Raw genomic sequence first — 21,261 nt, 5'->3', positions numbered from 1 at the left:
TAATATTACAAAGATTTACAGTTGACAAAAACTTTGACATTCCTCATCTATTCTTTATTTTGGTCCCAAATGATGCTATAACTATAACCTCACTGGAGACTGACTAACAAAATAAGCAGTTCACATGGTTAATTTACAAGGTTGCACTGTGGGAAAGGTTTTAATAGAGGGGGAGGAAGGAATTCAGATCGTGTGTTTTATTCAACCTTCCTGAGTCGTAGTTTGTGTAAAGGCAGTACAGCTTTGTTGCATCTGTTAGTGTAGGACCACTTGACCTATCACAGTTAAAGCACAGGTGTAAATAATATAGTTAATGGTGGTTGGAAGTCCATTTAGCTGCTTTGCTTTCAGGGTTCTGGTATTGTGCATGCTGGCTCATTATCACACTGCCATGGCTTTCTGGGGCACTTGAATAGAGCCATCATTCATGTTACTAGCAACAGTGCCTTTTCAGCTATGACTAGTAAAAATGTCTGCTTTAAAAAAGGCCTCTTCTAACTGGTACATGGAGTTTGGAGAACTCATATAATTACAAGCATAGCTGCACCCTATCCACCTAAACAGAGGTCTAATCAGACAGATCAAGGAGAAACACCTGTGTGAGTACAGGGTCTAAAAGTAGCAATACCTCACTGTAAGAATGCTCTCTTATAATGACACACAGTTGATACTTAATACTTGCAGTTCATTGTGCAGAACAGACTCTTGCAGAATGATTTAAAGGCTATATGTTGTATTATCATATGTACTGTATTAATGTGTAAGCAGTATTTTAATGTTGTAAGAAATAGAAAGTAGCAGAAAATGGAAATATTTAAATAGGCTACAGGAACCTCAAAACTACAATTCCAATCCACACAGGTGATTTCCTTCTGGTTGATTACTGTAGGCCTGTGTAGACTGATAAATTACAACTTTATCATTCATATTAGTTAAAAGACTTTGGTGACCTCATGTATTCCCTTTAAACAGAGGTCTGTGGAGCAAGACTGAATCAGTTGTGTTGCTCTCAGCACTTGGTTGTAGTCAAAACAAAAGAAAGCATAAAGCATTTTTATTATTTTAATTATATGAAAACTTTTCCATTTTCCATGAAGAAAAGGAGCGTTTGGTACATCCCAAATGATGGCACAATTTTATTTCTCATGTCTTACTGACTCTATGCTGCAGTCCTTCAAACACTTTATTTTCACTTTCTCAGTCTGCTTTTTTTCCAACTGAGGAAAGTTTGTTCAGACAACAAAAATACCTATGGCAAGTATTTTTTTGAATATATATAATAGGTTTCATTTGACACTACCTGACATTTACATTTTAGATGTCTGCAAAAGCAGTTCGACTAGTCATAATTATAATGTGACCAGTCAGAGTTCAAGATATGTCCAATTACAATCGCAGTGGAAGGAACAATAATCAAAAAAATCTCCAAACATATTCTTACTGGCGTTAAATGTATGATTAGTCATAATGCAAATGGACACATCTGGAATTCACATTTCTGATCATTAGTTTTTATTATAGAAGTAATTTTTTACTAATGAGAAAAAACATCTAATATGTCATAATTATTTAATTAAACTATCAATCATCTTAATTATGTGTCAAAGTGTAATTAAAGGGGGAGAAGTTTTTGTCTGGTCATAAATTATTGTGGATATCTTTAATGTGAAACAACCATAAACGCATCATAGTTGTGGGGCTGGTTCGATTTCCCTGTGAGCTGAACGCTTGTTTCCTTGCTGAGGAGCAGAAGGACTGAATGCTCTTCATGTTCGGACTCAGCCCGCGGGTCTGAGCCACAACAGGAAGAGCTCGTTGAACAAACTGAGCTAGTCTTAGTCAGATAGGTTAGCTTGCCTTTTAACTCCGTTATCACAATGGGTCTGTTCGGTAGAACAGCTGAGAAACCACCAAAAGAGCTGGTGAGTACTGACTGCTGAAGTCCAGCGCTGTCTTTGAGACATTTGTCCGCAGTGAGAAATAAAACGACAGCGCCTTGTGCTAACCTTGCTAGCGTTAGCTGTCAGTGTAACTCTGAGTTCAATCTGTTGCTACTTCTTGCTAACTGAACAACGCTAGTGCAGTTCAAATGAGGCAGCAACCCCAGTAAGAGTGTAAGTGTTAACTTGTATTATTTGCACCGTATTTGATGTTATACGCTTGTTGATATGCCTCATTAACCAATCTTATTTTGGTTTTACTGTAGGGTCGCTGGTTAGCATATAAGCTAACAGTAGTGTGCTGTCAGTCGCTTCCATGTAAACAAACCCTGATTTGTTCACTCTGGCTGATACTGTTTGAAAATGATTACTTGCTTTAACTTAGTCTAATCACACGCGTGACGCTATGTTACATATATTACAAACACACTAACTGTTGAGACAATATTAACTCAGTTTGTAAACAACTTGTTTCATTTCAGATCACTGAGTGGTCTCAGAAAATCAGGAAGGAAATGAGAGTGATTGACAGACAAATTCGAGGTAAGATACAGTCCGCATTGGATACTACCACTGAACAGCTGGAAATGTATAGTTATGATAGGAATATAGTATTTTTTAATTGTAAAGTGTCCGTCCATTTTATGCATTTACTTTTAATGCAGTTTAATGATTAGTAAGTAATTTCTAACTATCTGTTTCAACTGGAATATCTTGAAGCAAAACAGAAATTAGACACTTTGTTTAAAACAAATCTCAAAACATATTGAACTACTGAGTCTGAGACTGATAACTTTATTACACAGAATCAGAATCTGAAATACTTTATTGATCCCCGGGGGGGAATTTGTTAAACACACACTGCAGTCGTTGAATTATTTAAGTTACATTGTTTTTGTGTTGTCATATAATGGCATGCCCTTTTCTTTCAGATATTCAAAGGGAACAAGAAAAAGTTAAAAGATCCATCAAAGATGCTGCCAAAAAGGGCCAAAAGGATGTGTGCGTGGTTCTCGCAAAGGAGATGATTCAGTCGAAACGAGCTGTCACAAAACTTTACGCTTCCAAAGCCCAAATGAACTCTGTGCTACTCAGCATGAGGAATCAGCTCGGTGAGTTTGGGAGTACAGAAGCTGGGCCATTAGACAGAGAGACAATTCTTATTTGCCATCAGCTGAACAGTTTTATCACAGAACTTAATGGTCAGTGACGGCAATGCACTTGTGTGTTTGTAGCTGTACTGCGTGTAGCCGGGGCCATGCAGAAGAGTACAGAGGTGATGAAGGCCATGCAGAACCTTGTCAAAATCCCAGAGATTCAGGCCACAATGAGGGAACTATCAAAGGAGATGATGAAGGTCAGTAACAGAGTTTTACATAAATAGATACAGTTTACGTACAATCAAGTTACGTACAAGAAATGGAAGCCTGCGACACAATCCACCATTATTTCTTTATGAGAAAAAGTTGCTAAACCATGGCATCCTGCACACATATCCATCTTTCAGGCTGGCATCATTGAGGAAATGTTGGAAGACACATTTGAGAGCATGGAAGATGGAGAGGAGATGGAGGAAGCAGCAGAGGAGGAAGTTGACAAGATCCTCTTTGAGATCACAGCAGGTGAAGAGATTTGTTCATCTAAATCATCCCAATATATAAAGTTACTATCCTGTTTAGTTATAAAATTGTGGTGTTTAGATTTTCTAAGAATTGAACCACAGAGGGAATTATAATACGAATGAATACTGAAAGCTGTTTCATGGTTCTGTTTGTTTTTATAGGTGCACTTGGCAAAGCGCCGAGCAAAGTCACAGACGCCCTGCCTGAAATGGAGCCCGTCGGAGCCACTGCAGCTTCAGAGGATGAGTCAGAGGAAGACATTGAAGCAATGCAGTCAAGACTTGCAGCTCTGAGGAGCTAAGGTGAACTGCCACTGTTCTGTCAACGTTAGTTTGCTCACTCCAATAAGGGCAGAGACAATTCTGGTGCAGGTTTTACAGTACTGAGCATCCTCTCCGCTTCATATTCTAATTATTATTTCACATAATCATTGGGGGTTAACTTTGTGCTATTACAGTTAATGTCTTCGAAAAAGTTTTTTTTTTTATATATAGAATGTTTGGTCTACTCAGCCAGAAGAAAATGTGTTTTTGCTTTTTGTCGTTTATTATCAGGGGTAACCCTAGGTAAGTCTTTATTATCCAAAGTCAAACAGAAGGTTTAAAAGAAAGTGTATATAATGTAAGTATGAAAGCCTGCTGTGCCTACAGTGCTACGTCATATTCTTCTGTCCTAAGTTACGGACTGGTGGTGGAGGTACTTGGGTATTTATAATCCAAACAAGTGATTAAATAACTGTTGATGGAAGCCGCCCTGCACTTAAATCACATCCTAGATCACTATTCAGCAGTTGTTCTAATCTGTGTTGTAAGGATACATTTTGTAAACAACAGCTGTTCTGTTTACTGGTAACCAGCCCACATTATCTGAAACACTAGAGGTGATGGGTGGATTTCCCTTTTGATAGTTAATTTTATGTACAGTCGACATGTATCTATTCTATATGTGGTTATACATGTAAAGTACACTTATAAGAAAAATGCACGCATACTACCCTAACCCATTTTTTGCATTAACATTGAGCTTGTTAAATGTTTGACTTTGTATCATGATTGAGTTCCTTCTCAGTAGGAAGATGCAGAGGAAATGGAAAGGCTGGTTAGTGCAGAACCTATGTATTGTGGAAGTATTGTGTGTATAATTTTTCTATGTGAATGGGGGAAAAAAAAGAAATAAACTTTTAAGAACAAATGTTGCCAATATAAAGAATATCTTCTGCTCTCAGCATCGATCACATTAACCCACCGTACATTTAGCCTTTCAGCACCACAACAAGCACTGAACGCTAGGTTTATTCTTATCAGCGATAAGCGTTTGGGAAATCTGAACCTGCCGGCTTGCAAGAGCCCTCTCAGCAGGTCAGAAACTGTAGTGCGTGGACAGACACAAAACACCCGTCTGACAGATAAAACGGCTTCTTCGCAGTTCTGAAACCAAGAACAGCAAAGAGTTAAAAGACAGAATCGAGCAATAATCATGTGCTAAAGGCATGACTCAAACTCAAATTTCAATTTATATTTAACCTGTGAAGTGATGGGAGTCTGTTTTAATAAGGACAAGACATGTAAAGGTTGTTGGCTGTGCATTTTTGGGTACCCTTGTTGTTTTGAAGCCAAACCTTGGCTTCAAAAATGGACAAAAGGATTATATTACTACCAGCGACTGTCCTACCTCAGTGGCTTTTGCTGTACTGTAACAAAACCTTGCCTCTATTCTCTGGCTGCAGTATGTAGGCCAAAGGCTGGACAAAACAAAGGTACTGTAGCTCTAATGGAGCAGGTGCTCTCAGCTTTGCTCACCAGAGGTAGAGACATTTCATGCCCAGGAAAAATCTCTCCCCTTAACAATTCTTTCCAGATTTCTGTGGATATCTTTTAGTTGGTAGTTCGTCAGCAGTTGGTAGTGTTAAAGTTCATTCATCATGTACATTTTGTGGAAACATATTAAGTATAAGGCTCAGATAGAGTCTATTTATTCAGTAACAGCAAGTGCAAAGGCATTAACATTTAATTAACTTTCCTTTAAGTACAAGATCACTTTATTAGCGACTGTAATATTGAGGCCAACCCTTTCTTCAACGTTGTTACAGTATCAACATCTGAAACAATTAGTCAATTCATAGTTTGCTGGGGGTTGCTGTGATTTATTTTTTTTATCACTGTAAACTGAATATTAGAAAGGCCAGAAAAATCCAACCGAAGAAGTTTATTGGGTTTCACAGGGAGTTGTGACATTTTGACTATTTTCTGACATTTTTATTGACAAAATTATTAATCTAGCAAATCCAGCAGCACATTTATCAATAATGAAAGTAAGTACATGGTGCATATTTCTAAATAAAGCTGTGTTTAATCAAAATGACCACAAACTGACTGACACATATAAAACCTGGAACCAGGTATATAACAGGAGTAGTAGTTAGTTTGTGGGTCTCTGGGCAAATAGTCAGGCTGCCCTGTATAGTTTGCTGGTGCACTGTGCCTAATGGGGAGTCTCTGCTAAGGGAAAGAGCAGAAGGGTGTTATAAGGGGCCGAACATAAAAGAAATATGTTTCCAAGGTCAATCAGCCAATGCACATGATCATATCACATCTGAACACGCTCATAACCAGGAAGACTCATCTGAACCCACCTGGCATGCGGAGTATCTGTGTTGTCTATGCAATGCAACACTGCCATCTATGGATAAGAGCTGTAGGCCGCTCTCTGTTTATCGCGCATCACGTTGCTGCCTGTGTGCGTCCAGACGCAGCCGCCTGGACTCGCCTGTCATCTGGAGGAAACTCCTCCCCGCAGACAGCACGTCCTGTCGCCTTTCCAGCGCAATGGTCTCCTGGATCATCTCTAGACTTGTGGTGTAAGTCATTTTTATTATTTATCTCCATATGCTCTCTGGAATAATAATAATAATAATAATAATAATGATCATAATAATAAATTGCGGTTCTTGGTTTTGCGGGTATTTGATCCGGTCATTGACGGTGCAGGAGTGGCGCGCTTTACAAGCCCCCGCAATTTGTCTGATATTTAATCAGAATCAGACGTCCGTATGTAAGAAGAGCACAGACGTCGGGTCTATTAATTTTTGACTGGAAAACAGTAGGAATTCCTCAGGATTGTACTTTGACATTTGAGCAGGAGTGCTGAGCAAGGCCTGCACAGACCTGCATTTCTGAACAGGCTGGCAGCGCTCAGTAGCCACTGCCACTCTTTGTGTTTATCAAGTGGCTTTTTTATTACAGACAAAAGGGTGACGTGATGGGCTGAATAATCTTTTATCATCCACGAGATGAAAATATGAGTCGGATCCAGAAAACAAAATGTCACTGAGCGGCGAGGTGACTGCACAACAGGAGCGGTCTTTGAGTGGAGCTATATTCTCTGTTGATGTCCCATATTGGGGGGGAACAAAAGGGATGGGTCAGCCTTCTCAGGTTACAATGCAAGAGTTATTAATTTATCCCGACATATCCCCTTATAGCTGTACATTTAAATGAGATCGGACAATATTGGAGGCGTTTATTGCTGTAAATTATGGCTGTTTCTACCTGCCCAAAGTATGAATCAGCGCCATTGCAGAGCGTGTGGAGTATATACCAACAGCAGGCCCAACCTCAAAATAGTGAGGCAATTAAAATTAGATTACAAGATCTTGTTGCATAGATGCGAGTGTTTCGGCCCTGGCTGGTTATGGGGGTCCTTTTTGGGTCCAGTCTCCAACAGAAAGCGCTCAGTTGAGTCTCCCACAGATGACACATTTATTTTTAGTGTCCTTGTGTTTGTACACTCTGTTGAAGCACAGTTAGCTGGGAGAGGTGCAACATGATGTGGGTCAGTAATTTGATCAGATCGCACTCACAGCTGTTGCCTGGCTGTAGCTCTTGAACAAGGTCCTGTCTCTGTCCGGACACCAGCAGCACAGGTGTCTGCACACGAATAGAAATGCAGAGAAAAGGAGGAAAAACACATGTAAGCTAATTTTACCTCATGGTGAGGGTTTAGCACTGGGACAGCTTGTTTAGCCAAATCAATCAGGGATGAATCTAACTTTACATTTAATAGTTTCTCTCTGGGGGGCGAAAAAGCTGTTTCCTGTTTACCTTGGTGTCCTTAACAACCTGTCCAGCACTGTATTTATGTAGGCTGCAGCTCAGAAGAAGATTTTATATGGATTTATAAAGATCAGATATTCCTCAAGAGCATAATTTGAAACCTCTGTTTAACCCCTAATATATAATCATGGTTTCTTTTATCTTTGAATTGTATTGATTTGATATGTTATTCATGCATTTAAAATATCTGTCGCACTGCAGTGTTAAATGTTCCATTTTCTGTCTCCTAGACTTGTGTTTGGTACACTTTACCCCGCGTACTCATCCTATAAAGCTGTGAAGACAAAAGATGTGAAAGAATATGTGAGTATATCATTTGTATGAAATCATATCAGGCAGTGTCAGCCTCATAAATATGATTATATAAGGTGGTTATGTGCAGCTACTTTAACTATCTGTTACTGTTTTGTTACATTTTAGGTGAGATGGATGATGTACTGGATAATATTTGCCCTGTTCACTTCTGTGGAAGTGTTTACAGACATGTTTATCTGTTGGTAAGTGACCTTTGTGATAATACCATCTTTGATGGAAAACAGTTAATGTCTCGACTGTTATGCTATATTTTATCACTGACACGTAAAGCATGTGTTTTATTATGCTTTGTTGTACCGATGGCTCCAACTGTCTTTGTTATAGGCTTCCTTTCTACTATGAACTGAAGATGGCCTTTGTGGTGTGGCTGTTGTCCCCTTACACCAGAGGCTCCAGTGTGCTATACAGGAAGTTTGTTCATCCCACGCTTTCCTCAAAAGAAAAGGTGAAACTCCTTCCTTTGTTGGATCTTCCTTTATGTCCATTAGAGCAGTTCAAGGAAGGGCTTAGGTAAAAAATATTTCTTCTAGGCTCTAAGTTAGCTTGCATGGTTTTGTGACTAATAGAATTTGAGCTTCGCAGATTTCTAGAGAACAAAAGTTCCCTTGTTCAAAATCACTTTTCCACTTTAGCTGTTAAAGATGTGTTTGCAGGACAGGGGGCAGGAAATGTCACCGTGTTCCTCCATTTGTCCTTTCCTTTTCCCTCTATGTCAGGAAACACATTAGTGAGTTGGTGAAGACAATAACAGATACAGAATTAAATCAAAATGTCAACAAATATAAGAATCACCCGTCAACACAGGGCATTAAATGAGTTTAACAATGACAATGAGAGACATTATGTTTATGTGTTTTTTTTGTTTCAGGACATTGATGACTACATCGGCCAAGCAAAGGACAAAAGCTATGACACACTGGTGCATTTTGGGAGAAAAGGGCTGAACGTTGCGGCCACAGCGGCAGTCATGGCTGCAACAAAGGTAATGCAGGCTCTGGGCATTTGTTTTGTATTGATCTAGGGGTACAGCAGGGTCATTGTGGATAAGGGTATCAAGCCTGTTATGTTGTTTGCTTGTCACATAATGAAGTAGCTTTGTTGAATAAAGCTTTGGATGTCTGATTTTAAAGTAGAAGATCCAGAAGCCTATTGTAATGTTTGTATCAAATGATTTATGCCCCCAAAGATTGTTCATGCTCTAATTGCTGCTGACACTAAAGTAATACCCACTGTTACCTGATCTAGAGCCAAGGGGTCCTGTCAGACAGACTGAGGAGTTTCAGCATGCAGGATCTGTCCTCCTATCAGTCTGACCCTGTTAACACCGACCCTGAACCTACGCAGCCTGCACCAACACAGCATCGGACCAGATCTATGATGCGCAGCAAGTCAGAGAGCTACAACAAGGGTGAGTCGACATTACTCTGGCCAGCACAGAAAAGTAAAAGCCATTATAGAGGCCGCCTTACGCCAGCAAGCTAATAGCGCTACAGAGGGCTATTAAAACTCTGTTGTGGTGGTGAGAATATATCAGTTTTGTAATATGATGTGTTGATAAAAATGGGTTACATACTGCCTGTTCACAGAGAAGGTTAGCTATAATGGTGCCACTATAATACGGCAGCAGTGCCTGGTTCGTTTGTGTAAAACAGATTATCAAGTAGATTTCTTTCTTCCTGTTCAAGCTTGTTTAAGCTGACAGATATTGTTTCGTACCCCTGCTTTCCCGAGTGGCCCCCCAACCGAAGTCCTATCTTCCTGTTTGGAGCAGGTCAGGCCACACAGGGCTGCCAGGCTAAACCATCCTGTGATAAAACTCACATGTAGCTGGGGGGATTTGTTCTTAGTTCAACATCATGTGCAAACAGTTGTTGTTTGTTTTAATCTGGATTGGGTGTATGTGTTTTTTTCATCTGATAATTATTCCTTTGTCAATAAATTTAGACACAACTTTACACTGGACGGAAATATCAGCTGTACTAACTAACCTTTATATCAAACAAGATCACTTCTGTTAATATCTGAGTAACATAGCTGTTGTCATGTTATGACTACATTCAATTGTGGGTTCTAGAATAAGTCAGGCATTATTCTGTTTTGTTGTTGTTGTTGTAAACAAATCCCATCAACAGACCAAAATGAACCATGTTTTAGTCCGGCTGTAAATACTTCCTGACTTCCATACCCTGCCTGTGACTCTCTGCCCCAACTCCAGTGATTCCCACTATAGACGTAAATCTTCAGAAATATACAAAATTTTTAAGAATGCTCAGTAATTTCTGGTGACTGTAGTCTTTAGGAAACATTACTAAAACAGAAACTGTGCAATTGTTGGACTATTTTCAGTCGTGGATCAATACTTTAGTGAATATTTATGGCAGCAAGATGGTGTACGTGAGACTAACTCTAAATAAACTGCATTGCCCATGTTCAGTGTAATGAGTGAACATGTCACCCTGCTGTGCTTTTTTATAGTTTTTAGACAACCGTAGAGGTCTATCGCACAGAGGATAAGCTATTAAATCATTGTTGGTTTTGGTCTTTTCAAGGGACTTGTTGACAATCTGAAAGAATTTTAATATCACCAAATTTCTGCTGTGTTTGCATCAAATTACTTAAAACTACCCTGAATGGAAACAATGCAGCAGATAGTAAAAAGAAGAACAGAGGACACTTAATAAGAACAGGCTTGTTCCTGCTGCAACAAATTGGTTCCCGCTTATCATAACTCCCTATTTGGCCCCTTCTCTGTGGTCTGAAGAGTGGTAATCCATTATGATATGAAAGTTTCATAATCCCCACTGGCCAAAATCAGATGCCACTTGACAGCAATTAAGCAAAAAGTATTTGGCTTTCAATTCGATAGACCATAGAAAGGGTTTACATGTTGCTCATCCCTTCAACCAACCTTTTTTCAAGGTACAGGACAGGATTTTGACATGACTGATTATGAGGTGTTGGGGTTGGACCAGTTGGACTCCAAGGGGTTGCTATCCCAGAGCATTTCACCTTCTGAGTCTGAGTCCACAGCTTTTACACTCTCACTGACACCCGAGTCCTCCCCACCCTCCACGCCCTCTCCACCTCCCTCTCCACCGGCTCCAGAGCAGCTTGAGGAGGTGGGGAAAGGGGTGCAGACAGCATCAAGCTCTCCACAGCTCAGGCTGATTAAGAGGAAGGCTCCTGAGGTACACACCGCCTCGCCAACGTGGCTGCTCAGCTGCTGCCTGATTCTAACTTCCCCTTGAGAGTGGTGATTAACTCACCCATTCACTAATTTCTAGGGCTCTGTAGCTAAATAAATCATCATGGTTCAGCACTTCTGCAACTGTGGAGAGTGTGGCAGCTAATAGGATTTCTGCACTGATGAAGCTGAATCATGTATTAACTTTAGTGGAATTATTGTTTAGTTCAAATGAATGTGTGATCTTGCTCTTGATTGCACTTGTTTGGAAATGTGGCATGGGAAAAAGTCCAATCATTGTTTTGACATATTCACATGGATTGCCTTCCAGTGTATTTCACCCCTGATAATAACTTCTACTTTTAAGGTAATATTTATGGAAATGATTCTGCATAATCCCTGGAATGAATGGCAATTCATTAATACATTTGAACATCTAATATCAGTTTTTTTGGCATGGTGATTCTCAACTAAATGAAGCAGCACTGTTTAAAGGATAACACCTGCAATATCCTTTTTTTTTCTTATTGTCAACAAATCCCATGGAAAAAAAAACAGAACTAATAATGATTTAAACCTATGAACACGTATTGTCTGTGTAGCTGTCGCCTGATATATCTATATCTATCGTTGTCCTACAACTGTGAGCCACACAATTGCAGTGGGTGACATGTAGTTCAAGTCAATCGCAGATACTGAATCCTGCTGCTATAAATAATTAGTAGATGACCAAATAACACAATTTACTCCTGTTCTAGCAACTTTTCCAAAAACCCAGTTATTTTAGGAAATTGCCTTTTTTTATTTAAACATCCTTTTTAAGAATTAAACTTAATATTTGTGACCTGCTTTAAAAGATTTATGTCTTCAGTAGGAAAACTTCCTTCTGAAGCCCATTCATAGACTGGGTTTGGAAGTCAGAAGTACTGAGAGATACATTATTAGTTTTGGTTTTATCTGGAGATTTGTTGTTGGTAAGAAAAACACAAACTAATGCCTGCTGCATCCTTTATATTCTGTGCAACTCATTGTAGCAATTAGCTGACTAAACTCCATCTCCCTCCTTGCTTTTATCCTCATCTGTCCTCTATTATAGCCTCCTCTTAGAGTCTTAAGGCCTCTCACAAGATCCAGGAGTGCTCTTTCTTCGAACAATGAAGCCATGTGAAACTAGTCCTCAAGACTACTCCAGCTGCCTTTGCTGCAAGAAGTGAAAATACTGAATGGCCAAAATCTACATGACTAAAGCAGCCTTGCTTTGGAATAAGGTATTACCAAAGTGACCTATTATGACCCCTCTATATAAAGTATATAGCTCGTGGCTCATGATGATAAAAAAATGAGGTTTGTGACATTGAAATAGAACAAATGAATGAATGGGCTCCATGCTGAAATTTTGAGTTTGTGGGTAATTGAATATGTATTTTATGTACAGTTTGTGTGTACTTCATCTTTCTGATTTGATTGTTTTTATATATCAGGTTTCGGGTAAGCAATTGCATGTGTGTCTTCCCGGTAATTAGTCCGCTGTTTATTAAACAGAATGTACTGTCACTGAACACTAAAGCTGGCACTGAGAGTGACATGGTCGCTGTTAGAGAATGTGTTAGATGCCAAGGATCAAAAGAAAAGGCATGGCTGTTTTTAACCCTCATTCGATCTGTTATGGAGAAAACATCTGTGAGAATTCTGCACTGATTATCACATCAAGGTGTTGCAAAGTCAGTCGATTATCCAAAAACATATTCTGAGATAAGACAACCTACTTTTGTTGTAGTGAAAAGTAAAAACAGCAGTGGCAGACAATATTCTGTAATTTACCTCTCTATTAAAGCCTTAAGTAAAGACATAGCAGAGACATAAACAATATATAGTCTCCACACTTGATTTAAGTATTTCTAACACAACTATCTTCTCATTAAACAATCATTTTGCACTATGTTTAGAAAACCACTGCTCTCGATACTCTGAAATGGCCAAAAATGACATAAAACAAAGATAACATAATAAATGAATAGCTGAATGTTATCACAAATTACTTTTATTATTTCTTAATTCGTCTGTGGTAGAGACATAATTTCCTGTGTAACAAGTAATAGCATTCACATCACAGAGAAATATAAGAAACCAGTACTACAAGAGGTTTTCTCTCTGGAGCAGACTGTTTTTGACAATCTACTGTTCAGTTTGTATGCACATTTTGTCATTTAATTGACCATTTATTTGGTAATTTAAAGCCTATTAGGAATATGTCCCTTTCAGCTGTAGCAGAAATGGGATATATATTGTGGGTAAATATTGACTGTATATAAACATGGTTCTTTTTCCATGTTTGAAATCACTGTGTAATGCTCCGCTGTTAACTGAGCAACACTAAACCCAACGATCTTACCTTCTGCTTGCTTTACTTTTATTTTTTAGGAGTTCATTCGAGTGACTTTATCGGTTTGCAGGTTTACAAACTTACATTTAACTTAATATTGCGTGGTGATACACTGTATGTTTTCATCCTCTACTTCTACTCACTGAGCCCGAATCATAGCAACAATTTTCACAAAGTGTCACTGTGTGGGTTGTTGATGGGTGGACTTACGCAGTAGATTTATAATTTTCATCATTGTATCTGTATCATTAACGGTGGTTTGAAGTTTGAAACAAAAGCTTCTCAGGTACAACTGTTCTGTTTACACGTCATTCACTCTGATGTTGTAGATACACTTGTTATGCACATGGAATGTCCTAAATGGATAAATGGTGAAAAAAAAGATTATGTGTTTCCGCGTTAGTGGTATCAGTGTTAGTGTTGGAAGTGATTTCCTTCTATTAAAATTCATGCAGAGTAAAATGGAGAAAAAAAACATGTCGCAGTAGCAGATTTGTATATTTGTGCGTAGACTGATGAACTCATCCTTGCATGATGTTTGTTATTAATTTGTATGAAAATTTGATTTCTTAAATGATTTTGTGTGAAGCTGTTGGCCTCTTTAGATGCCTTGCTGGTAAACAATGAATCATTTTTTGTCACTTTTGGTTGCTTTGTAGTAAGAATATAAAATGTTACGACTAAAAATACATGTTGGCTATAATATTATATGAAAACCACGTCTTATTTACTGATCAATTAGCCACTTTGACTTTAGTCATGAAGAGACACCACTTTCTAAGTTATCCTAAGAAATTTTGTTCTGGCAGGCCAGAATGTCAAATTAATTACAATTTCAACTTGATTGTGAATTATAAAAAAAAAACAAGAAGTTGTGAAGTGATGACATGATGGTTTATAGCTATAAAATTATCGTTCTACTACATTAAATATTTCTGTTTAAATCGATTTACAGCCATTAAATATGAAACAAAACTTTGACTGTGTGTCGATGTTTTTTGTCTTATCTTAAAAGAGCATCAAAAAGAAAAAGATCATTTAAGACACATGACTTTATCACATATATAACTTTATTACATTGTATTCAAACAGAAAATAAGATGTCACTAATGTTTGAGGTTGACACGATTGTGGTACTTCTGGTATGGATCATCAACATACCAGTTCCTCCTTTTCCAAAAAGATGTTGTCATTTTATCCAATAGCTTGCTCTGTGTTTTGTTACAGAATACGTGCTCCCTCAGGCGCTTTCGTCTGGCAGGTAACTTCTTCCACAGTTTCTTCTTGTATCCAGCCTGTTTACACCCAAAATCAAGAGATCAGACTGGCAACAGAACAAATCTGTGATTTCTGTTGAGTTAATGAACTGTAAAAGACTCTTACCTTGCGTCGGAGCCAAAGGCCACAATGCAGCCTCATGAACCTTTCGGTCACAGATTTTACAGACTTCCTTTTCCCTTTCTTCACACTGTAATACGTCAGACTTCTGCTTGGTTGCTGAGTCAGACTGGGAATGAGTGGCGATACCCTGCAACGACGCAACAACTCAAATTACAAAACAACAAATAAGTATCACTAGCTACGTAGATGATTTTAGATGTATTTAGTCAGGTTTTGATATGTTTGTGTCAGAGAGTCCAGATTCAAAAATGCAGAATAGAATTGTGTTTGTGGCGTTTTAAAGGATCAGTGTGAAGGATTTAGCTACTAACTCAACACCGCTTGTGTCTGTATTCGATGACCTGGGAATAAATGTTACACACTGGACATTTTACTTATTCAACTGCCACAATAAACTAGTTTTCAAGAGACAAAAAGAAGTTTCTTCTTGCACCTCTACAGACTGTAATCTCAACCCTGATTTTAGTTCCAACAGTCCTAACATCTAATCCTAGTTAGCAACACTCAAATGGGTTCTCATGTTTGACGCTAAGCTACATTATAAGGCCAAATGTAAGTGCACACCTGAACATTAAACCTATGTGATTGTTGATCATTTTGAAACCATTAATCTGCTGCTGTACTAGTCTACATTGCTCTGGGGAGGCTATCTACAAGTGTGTGGACCCTGGCTGCAGCAATTCAGCCACAGGAGCATTAACATCCATCCCAAAGGTGTTGGATGGGGGTGAGGTAAGTATAGGTATAAAGTTCTTACACACCAAACTGAAAAACAAAACCTAAGCAAACCCAGTATAAAATATTATTATATATTGTAGAAATGAACCAATAATAACGCCACAGTGATGGGTGTTGGGATACCACTGACATACTAATGCCAACAGCCAGTATGTCGATATTTAGCTTATTATCAGGCTGTTACAGTGACTACTGTTATTAATATAAACCCTTCAGCAGTCTGAACATCAGCAGCAGAGCTCCTTCTGGTTTACCGTTGCAGGATGTTGTACCGGGGTGTCTGACCCACCGCAGCCCGCAGAGGAGCTCGGACGGCGGCTGCAGCACAGCTGTAGAGAGGCGGAGGCTGGGTGAGGCTGGAGAAGAGGCAGAGCTGCGGTGTCTTCGCACACAGAGACACAGACAGCGGCCTCAGCAGCCCTGTCACACACAGGGACAACAGAGACACATGAGAGGAGCACAGGGACAACACAGACACATGAGAGGAGCACAGGGACGAGAAAGCCTAACACTAGAGAACTAACGGTGCAAACAAACTGCACCGACGGACAGTTCCTCCAACGTTAGTTCAGTACATTAAAACATGGATAAAATACTAAATATTTACACAGAGAAGTGATTAAAATATCAATGTCAAATTGCAGGTACACACCGGACACTCTCCTTGCCAAGACGGCCGCCATGTTTTCTCCTCAATGCTGCCGTAAGTACGGAGCGCTGTAAGGACAAATTTCATTTTGGTCGCGTCCAACTGAAATAGTACACAGAGCATTATCGCCACCTAGCAACTGTCACTGGACGTGTACGCATTTCCAAAAAATGTCAAAATAAAAAAAAAGTACAATTGTGTTACTTTATTTGGATATTTCTTTTTTTGCTACTCTAGGTTAATTCTACTAACCGACCAAATGTCAGAGGGAAACATTATAATATTAGTATTTTACCCCTATATATTTATTTGACAGTCACATATATTTTAAATAACCCATATGAGCTCCAGATAGAATATAACTCTCAGAAAGGCCATTCTGGATTAACAGCCTATTTTTACTATTTCATATTGAAAGGATTTTGCTGTAAAAATACTTAGGTCACTGTACTTTTACTTAGCTTAAGTCAAATTTGAATGCAGCAGTTTTTACTTAAGTAAAGGATCTCAAATAGATTAACACAGGTAACCCTAAAATCATTGTGGAGGCATTTCAGCCACCAGAAATTGGTTATGGACTCCAGTGTCCACTTTCTATCAGTAGTAGGCCTATTGCTTTAACTCAGACTTTAAGTGCTTTCTGTCTTTCTACTGCATGGTTGTACACTCTGTGAACTTGTTTATCTGAGTCTGAGGTTTGCCATTTGTCACAGTCTCCTGTTGGATGTTTACATAAGTGGCAAGAATTGTTCACGGCTTTGGGACACAACCACAGCGTGACTTCTCTCTTTTCCTTAGTCTGGTAAAACCTTGCAGTATCCACTGTATAGATATTTTTCATGGTATGACATTTTCACTTCTCATAGCAGGAAATACACAGGAGCAGCCAATAACATTGATTGATGTCATAGATTACCCGTGTGTTAGTCCAGTAAAGCTTTAGCATCCCACAGATTTATTTTGGGCCCTTTTTTTTAACATTGTAACAAATCCAATGTACAACAGATATCACATTATACAAAAATACAGGGCATGAATCCAGAATAATAAAAATGCATGTGATAGGAAAATTAGATCTTCAACAAAATATTACAAAAAATAAAATTGATTAAAAGCTTTAAAAAAAGCTGCAAAGCATGTGTTTGGGTCACTCTTGACCTTCTTACTGCCTTCAAACAACTTTTATAATGGGTTCATCTGTATTAAAAAAAGAAAAAAACTTTAAAAACATTATCTTATGTAACTATGTGGTAATTTTCACTACAGAATAGTCAAATTAATACTTTTTAGTCATGGTTACTGCTATACCCAAAGACCTTGTTAAGTCAATGTGTCAGTTTCCTCATTTTCAGTCACCTTTCCCTGTTCCAGAACAAATGTGAATACCAAATCAAACCAAAACTGTGTTGAACTTAGACAAACATAGTATACCAGGTTAAAAATATAGCAGGTCTATTCCTGGAATGACACAGTAATACTGCCATCACAACACAAGCTGAGCCCGGTTTCATGCTTTCCACATGTTGCAGGGCTATCAGACCAGCAGTTTCACAGTATTCACTTCAGAAGTGCTAGATTATTGACGATCAAAGTCCAAAATGACCTGTTCTACTGAGGGCTTTGTTGGGACAAACACTGCACAGTCAGGATGGCAGTCATCACTACACATTTGAATCCTTCATTTGAAAGCAATACTGTTGTTTTTCTTGGCTAAATAACTATATAATGTTCAATCTGTAAGGCTTTTTAAGAGGTCAAAGATCAAAGATCTGACATAACCTGTTGGTTGATGATAATAATAGTGCTAATATTATTAAAAAAGAATACAAAAATGAAGGCTCAAGTTAATCATTTTTTATTTATTTTCCTTTAAAACATACAAATATAATCTTATAAAAGCAGATGAAAAACATTAAGCAAATGTATCAGTGGAACTACAGACGACGCAATGCACTCAAATGCATTAAAAAACACAAGGCACCAACAACAGTTTACACCTCTGTGTAAGTTGGGAACTACACATGTTAATGGAGGCACCCACCAGTTTACCAACACACAAGTGCAAAGTAAACCAATTACCTCTGTAAAAAAAAGTGCGTTTCATAAGAGAGAGAGGTTCCCACCCAGTCGAGGCACTCATCTTATTCTGACCGTTCCAGCATACCTCTCATAATCCATTAACCTTGTTTAGAAAAGGAGCGCTCATCTCTGAGTGGAACAACTGTAACAGTGTCAAACTACAAGAATTCACAAAAGGGTCAAATTCCGTTTCTCAATTATATTTTCAAATGTACCACATAGAAAAATTTGGTGGACTGTCAAAGTACTCTCAAGGCACCAGTCCAAGATTTTACCGTCAGTCTTCTTCTATCAGTTCTTTTGTCTTTAGATGGGACCCATATGGAGACAAGACTTCAGTTGGTTTCATGCTCTTAGGAAAAGCTAAGTTAAAGTCCTTTGGTTTACCAGCCAGCATACACAGGTTCTGCGTCACCGGGGATCCCATAGTATCGACCCTGAGGTCGCTCTTTGCGTAATAATGGAGCCCGGGCTACAGTCAGCTCTCCATCGTTGTCTCTCCGTCGACGCAGTACCATTAAAATGATAAAGAGTACGGCCACTGAAGGGAGAAAGAATAAAAACAGGATGTTACAGGAAATGACCATCTACAGCAGGACTCATTTCACACACAAAGAGGGCATTGATACGTGATAATGTCCTGTGTGCATGATGTGGTCACAGTGTAAGGGCAAAAACAGAATCAGTTTCCAGTGTGCAAAAAGAAAGAGTTTCTGTTTCCATGAGTCCGAAAGACCAAAAGTGTAATCGAATAAACAGTCAGGTAAAGTGTTACATATCAGCATAAACTACATTTCCAACAATACTTAGCTGATTTGTGAAATTTCCAGTAAGAAATGCAGACAATCAATTTAAATACATACAGCAACAAACAAATAATTCACAATTAGACAGCAAACCCTTTCTATTTAATGACTTATATATAGTGAAAATGTGAAAGGTTTAAGTTTAAATAAACATGGTTCATTTACATTTGTATAGTTATAAGAAAACAAATGAGTAATCCTCTTTTATAGTCTTCTGTAAACAACCGTTGCTAAGTCAAGTGTGGAAAGTTCTTTAAGACTCCACTGCATATGTAGTTCTCATTTTTACTCATTTCCTTTTATGAGTGGAAAAAAACAACAAGCCCTGTTAAGCTACAGAAAATAGCCGTGCCTAACATTGACTAAAGGGAGCTATAAAGCATTACCAAATCAAACACCAACTATTTATACTTAAAAGAAAATTGTTTGGCGTGTAATTGAATCAGTTTGAAGCTTGTCAACTTTAATGGCAATCAGTTTGAAAAGCAGAACTGTAAGTCTAATGCCTTTAACATGGTGTTAATAAGGCAAGTTACATTACCAAAGAAGCTCTGACATTTAAGGAAAACATACTGGAAGGCTTCTTTAATGTCTTCCAGCATTACTTACCTCCTCCTCCAATAACTAAAAGAGCAATAGTGACAGGAGCCAGTTCACAAGTGTCTCCTGCTTTGCGGAAGAAAGTTTCCATGCAGTAGCCTGGGGCCAAGCTGCCCTGTGGACAAAATGCATCGCTGGGACACTGAATGGGGTTCACGTCGGGACTCTGAGGGAACAACAACACTCTGTCACCAAACATATGCACACACCGCTTTGTTTTCTTGTTTGTTTCTTGTTAGACATGGTGTGGAAGACGTAGCACTCACAGGGCAGTAGTGGTTCTCTGGGCATACATCACAGCTTTCCTGGCCCCAGCGGATCTGGTAGAAGCCACTGCTGCAGATTTGACACATAGTCTGATGGGAGGCCTTATGCATGCCTGTTCAAAACCAGAAATTACCTGGTGAATTGTCATGCACTTTTTCATTACAAGCTGCAGTAGTCATAAGCATTACTTATTAAGACCCTGCAGCTTTAAGTTTGCATGATGTGAATTACCTGGCCGACACTGTGTGCAGTCTTTAGCAGCGGTTTGCAGAGCTTCTGTTCCTCCAGGACACATCTGGCACCGGGGACAACTGGAGGAGCTGTCAGAGAGAAAGAACACTTGTTTGTGACTGTAAATGAAGTAGGAGTTTCATGGCTGCCACAAGAAACTTAGAGGCATTTTTGAAGAATGCCAAAGCTGCTTTAGTTTAAAGCTGTTGTTGCAGTGTGGTTTCACAGACATGTGAGCAATGGTTTGGTGTGTGGAATAATAATACACAGCTTTGAAAAACGACATCATTATCTTGGGAATACAATGACAATATTTTACTGCCAAATTGGGGAAGAAATGGTTTCATTGTGTGTACAATTAAAAGTTGTTTGGACACAAGATTAAAGATGACGTCCACGTTCCAAACACAATATACTTAAAAAAGCTGTGGCCAGACAGACGTTATTGCCTGTCTTGTTAGCAGCCTTCTCTGATTTTATTGTCAGAGAAGAAAAACCTCAGTGAAAAGTTTTAGGCTAGTTTCAAAGAGGATACCAGACTGTCTTGGTGAATAGCTGAGCCTGGAGGTGAAGTTCTTGGTCTATCAATGGATCTTCCTTCCAACCCTCAACTGTGATCATGATCAGGCTGTGTGGGGGCTCAGATTGTCCTTTCTATCCATCTATCACACCTTATTATTGTTTTGATCAAGATGCTTCTGTGGAGGAATTCTGGGTACGTCAACTGGGTATAGAGCCCAGAACAGACTAAGAACATGCTGGAGAAACTGCAAATTGAATTTAGCCTGGAAACCCTCAAGGTCCCCCAATCAGCCCGTATCCCAAAACCTGGTAAGCAACAAAAACATCTTTAGACTGCTAATGGTCATCTTGCTGCTGAAACTAAACACCGTCTGTTATTTGCAAGGCCAGTATGTAAATTATTTTTATGGGG

The 21,261-nt window shown here is 38.9% G+C and overlaps 4 protein-coding genes across 6 annotated transcripts in view; 2 read left to right on the top strand and 2 right to left on the bottom strand.

The window, feature by feature from the left end:
* The first annotated feature begins 1,764 nt into the window (after positions 1 to 1,764).
* chmp3 (charged multivesicular body protein 3) lies at positions 1,765 to 4,762 on the top strand. The gene is made up of 6 exons (XM_035674488.1): positions 1,765 to 1,922; positions 2,423 to 2,483; positions 2,873 to 3,052; positions 3,176 to 3,297; positions 3,448 to 3,562; positions 3,724 to 4,762. The coding sequence occupies exons 1-6, from the start codon at positions 1,878 to 1,880 to the stop codon at positions 3,861 to 3,863; spliced, it is 663 nt and encodes a 220-aa protein (XP_035530381.1). The 5' UTR covers positions 1,765 to 1,877; the 3' UTR covers positions 3,864 to 4,762.
* Positions 4,763 to 6,279: 1,517 nt separating this feature from the next.
* On the top strand, positions 6,280 to 14,537 carry reep1 (receptor accessory protein 1). 3 transcript variants are annotated; one of them, XM_035673548.1, is made up of 8 exons: positions 6,280 to 6,419; positions 7,905 to 7,977; positions 8,095 to 8,171; positions 8,314 to 8,434; positions 8,858 to 8,971; positions 9,235 to 9,397; positions 10,915 to 11,177; positions 12,270 to 14,537. In XM_035673548.1, exons 1-8 carry the CDS (start codon positions 6,388 to 6,390, stop codon positions 12,339 to 12,341), a joined length of 915 nt encoding a protein of 304 aa, XP_035529441.1. In that variant the 5' UTR covers positions 6,280 to 6,387; the 3' UTR covers positions 12,342 to 14,537. The 3 variants fall into 3 exon arrangements, with proteins under 3 accessions (XP_035529441.1, XP_035529439.1, XP_035529442.1); XM_035673546.1 differs by having other exon boundaries at positions 6,281 to 6,419; positions 10,909 to 11,177; XM_035673549.1 differs by lacking the exon at positions 6,280 to 6,419 and adding an exon at positions 7,466 to 7,531 and having other exon boundaries at positions 10,909 to 11,177.
* Positions 14,538 to 14,604: 67 nt separating this feature from the next.
* mrpl35 (mitochondrial ribosomal protein L35) lies at positions 14,605 to 16,413 on the bottom strand. Its single transcript, XM_035673550.1, has 4 exons — positions 16,348 to 16,413; positions 15,950 to 16,115; positions 14,940 to 15,084; positions 14,605 to 14,851 (listed from the first exon to the last, which is right to left on the bottom strand). Exons 1-4 carry the CDS (start codon positions 16,376 to 16,378, stop codon positions 14,663 to 14,665), a joined length of 531 nt encoding a protein of 176 aa, XP_035529443.1. The 5' UTR covers positions 16,379 to 16,413; the 3' UTR covers positions 14,605 to 14,662.
* A 1,953-nt stretch (positions 16,414 to 18,366) lies between these two features.
* Positions 18,367 to 21,261, bottom strand: part of si:dkey-21a6.5 (laminin subunit gamma-1) — a 6,187-nt gene continuing 3,292 nt past the window's right edge. Inside the window, exons 6-9 of the mRNA XM_035673403.1 lie at positions 20,328 to 20,416; positions 20,096 to 20,208; positions 19,839 to 19,995; positions 18,367 to 18,964 (exon numbers count right to left, since the gene is read on the bottom strand). Of these exons, the coding sequence (XP_035529296.1) occupies positions 18,807 to 18,964; positions 19,839 to 19,995; positions 20,096 to 20,208; positions 20,328 to 20,416 (517 nt within the window). The 3' untranslated portion in view covers positions 18,367 to 18,806. The remainder of the gene's footprint in view (positions 18,965 to 19,838; positions 19,996 to 20,095; positions 20,209 to 20,327; positions 20,417 to 21,261) is intronic.

This window comes from Morone saxatilis, unplaced genomic scaffold, assembly GCF_004916995.1.
Source record: "Morone saxatilis isolate NCDOM2014 unplaced genomic scaffold, NCSU_SB_2.0 Contig3, whole genome shotgun sequence".
NCBI lineage: Eukaryota > Metazoa > Chordata > Actinopteri > Moronidae > Morone > Morone saxatilis.
This window is presented reverse-complemented; position numbering and strand designations above follow the sequence as displayed.

Excerpts from the sequence above, each read along its gene's own strand:
- reep1 (XM_035673546.1), top strand. The coding sequence starts at position 6,388 with ATGGTCTCCTGGATCATCTCTAGACTTGTGGT. Across the intron at positions 8,172-8,313 it reads ACAGACATGTTTATCTGTTG|GCTTCCTTTCTACTATGAAC; the intron begins GTAAGTGACCTT and ends TCTTTGTTATAG. Across the intron at positions 8,972-9,234 it reads CAGTCATGGCTGCAACAAAG|AGCCAAGGGGTCCTGTCAGA; the intron begins GTAATGCAGGCT and ends TACCTGATCTAG.
- mrpl35 (XM_035673550.1), bottom strand. The coding sequence starts at position 16,378 with ATGGCGGCCGTCTTGGCAAGGAGAGTGTCCG. Across the intron at positions 16,116-16,347 it reads CTTGGCAAGGAGAGTGTCCG|GGCTGCTGAGGCCGCTGTCT; the intron begins GTGTGTACCTGC and ends TGTGTGTGACAG. Across the intron at positions 14,852-14,939 it reads GCCTTTGGCTCCGACGCAAG|GCTGGATACAAGAAGAAACT; the intron begins GTAAGAGTCTTT and ends GGGTGTAAACAG.
- chmp3 (XM_035674488.1), top strand. The coding sequence starts at position 1,878 with ATGGGTCTGTTCGGTAGAACAGCTGAGAAACCACCAAAAGAGCTG. Across the intron at positions 1,923-2,422 it reads AGAAACCACCAAAAGAGCTG|ATCACTGAGTGGTCTCAGAA; the intron begins GTGAGTACTGAC and ends GTTTCATTTCAG. Across the intron at positions 2,484-2,872 it reads GATTGACAGACAAATTCGAG|ATATTCAAAGGGAACAAGAA; the intron begins GTAAGATACAGT and ends CTTTTCTTTCAG.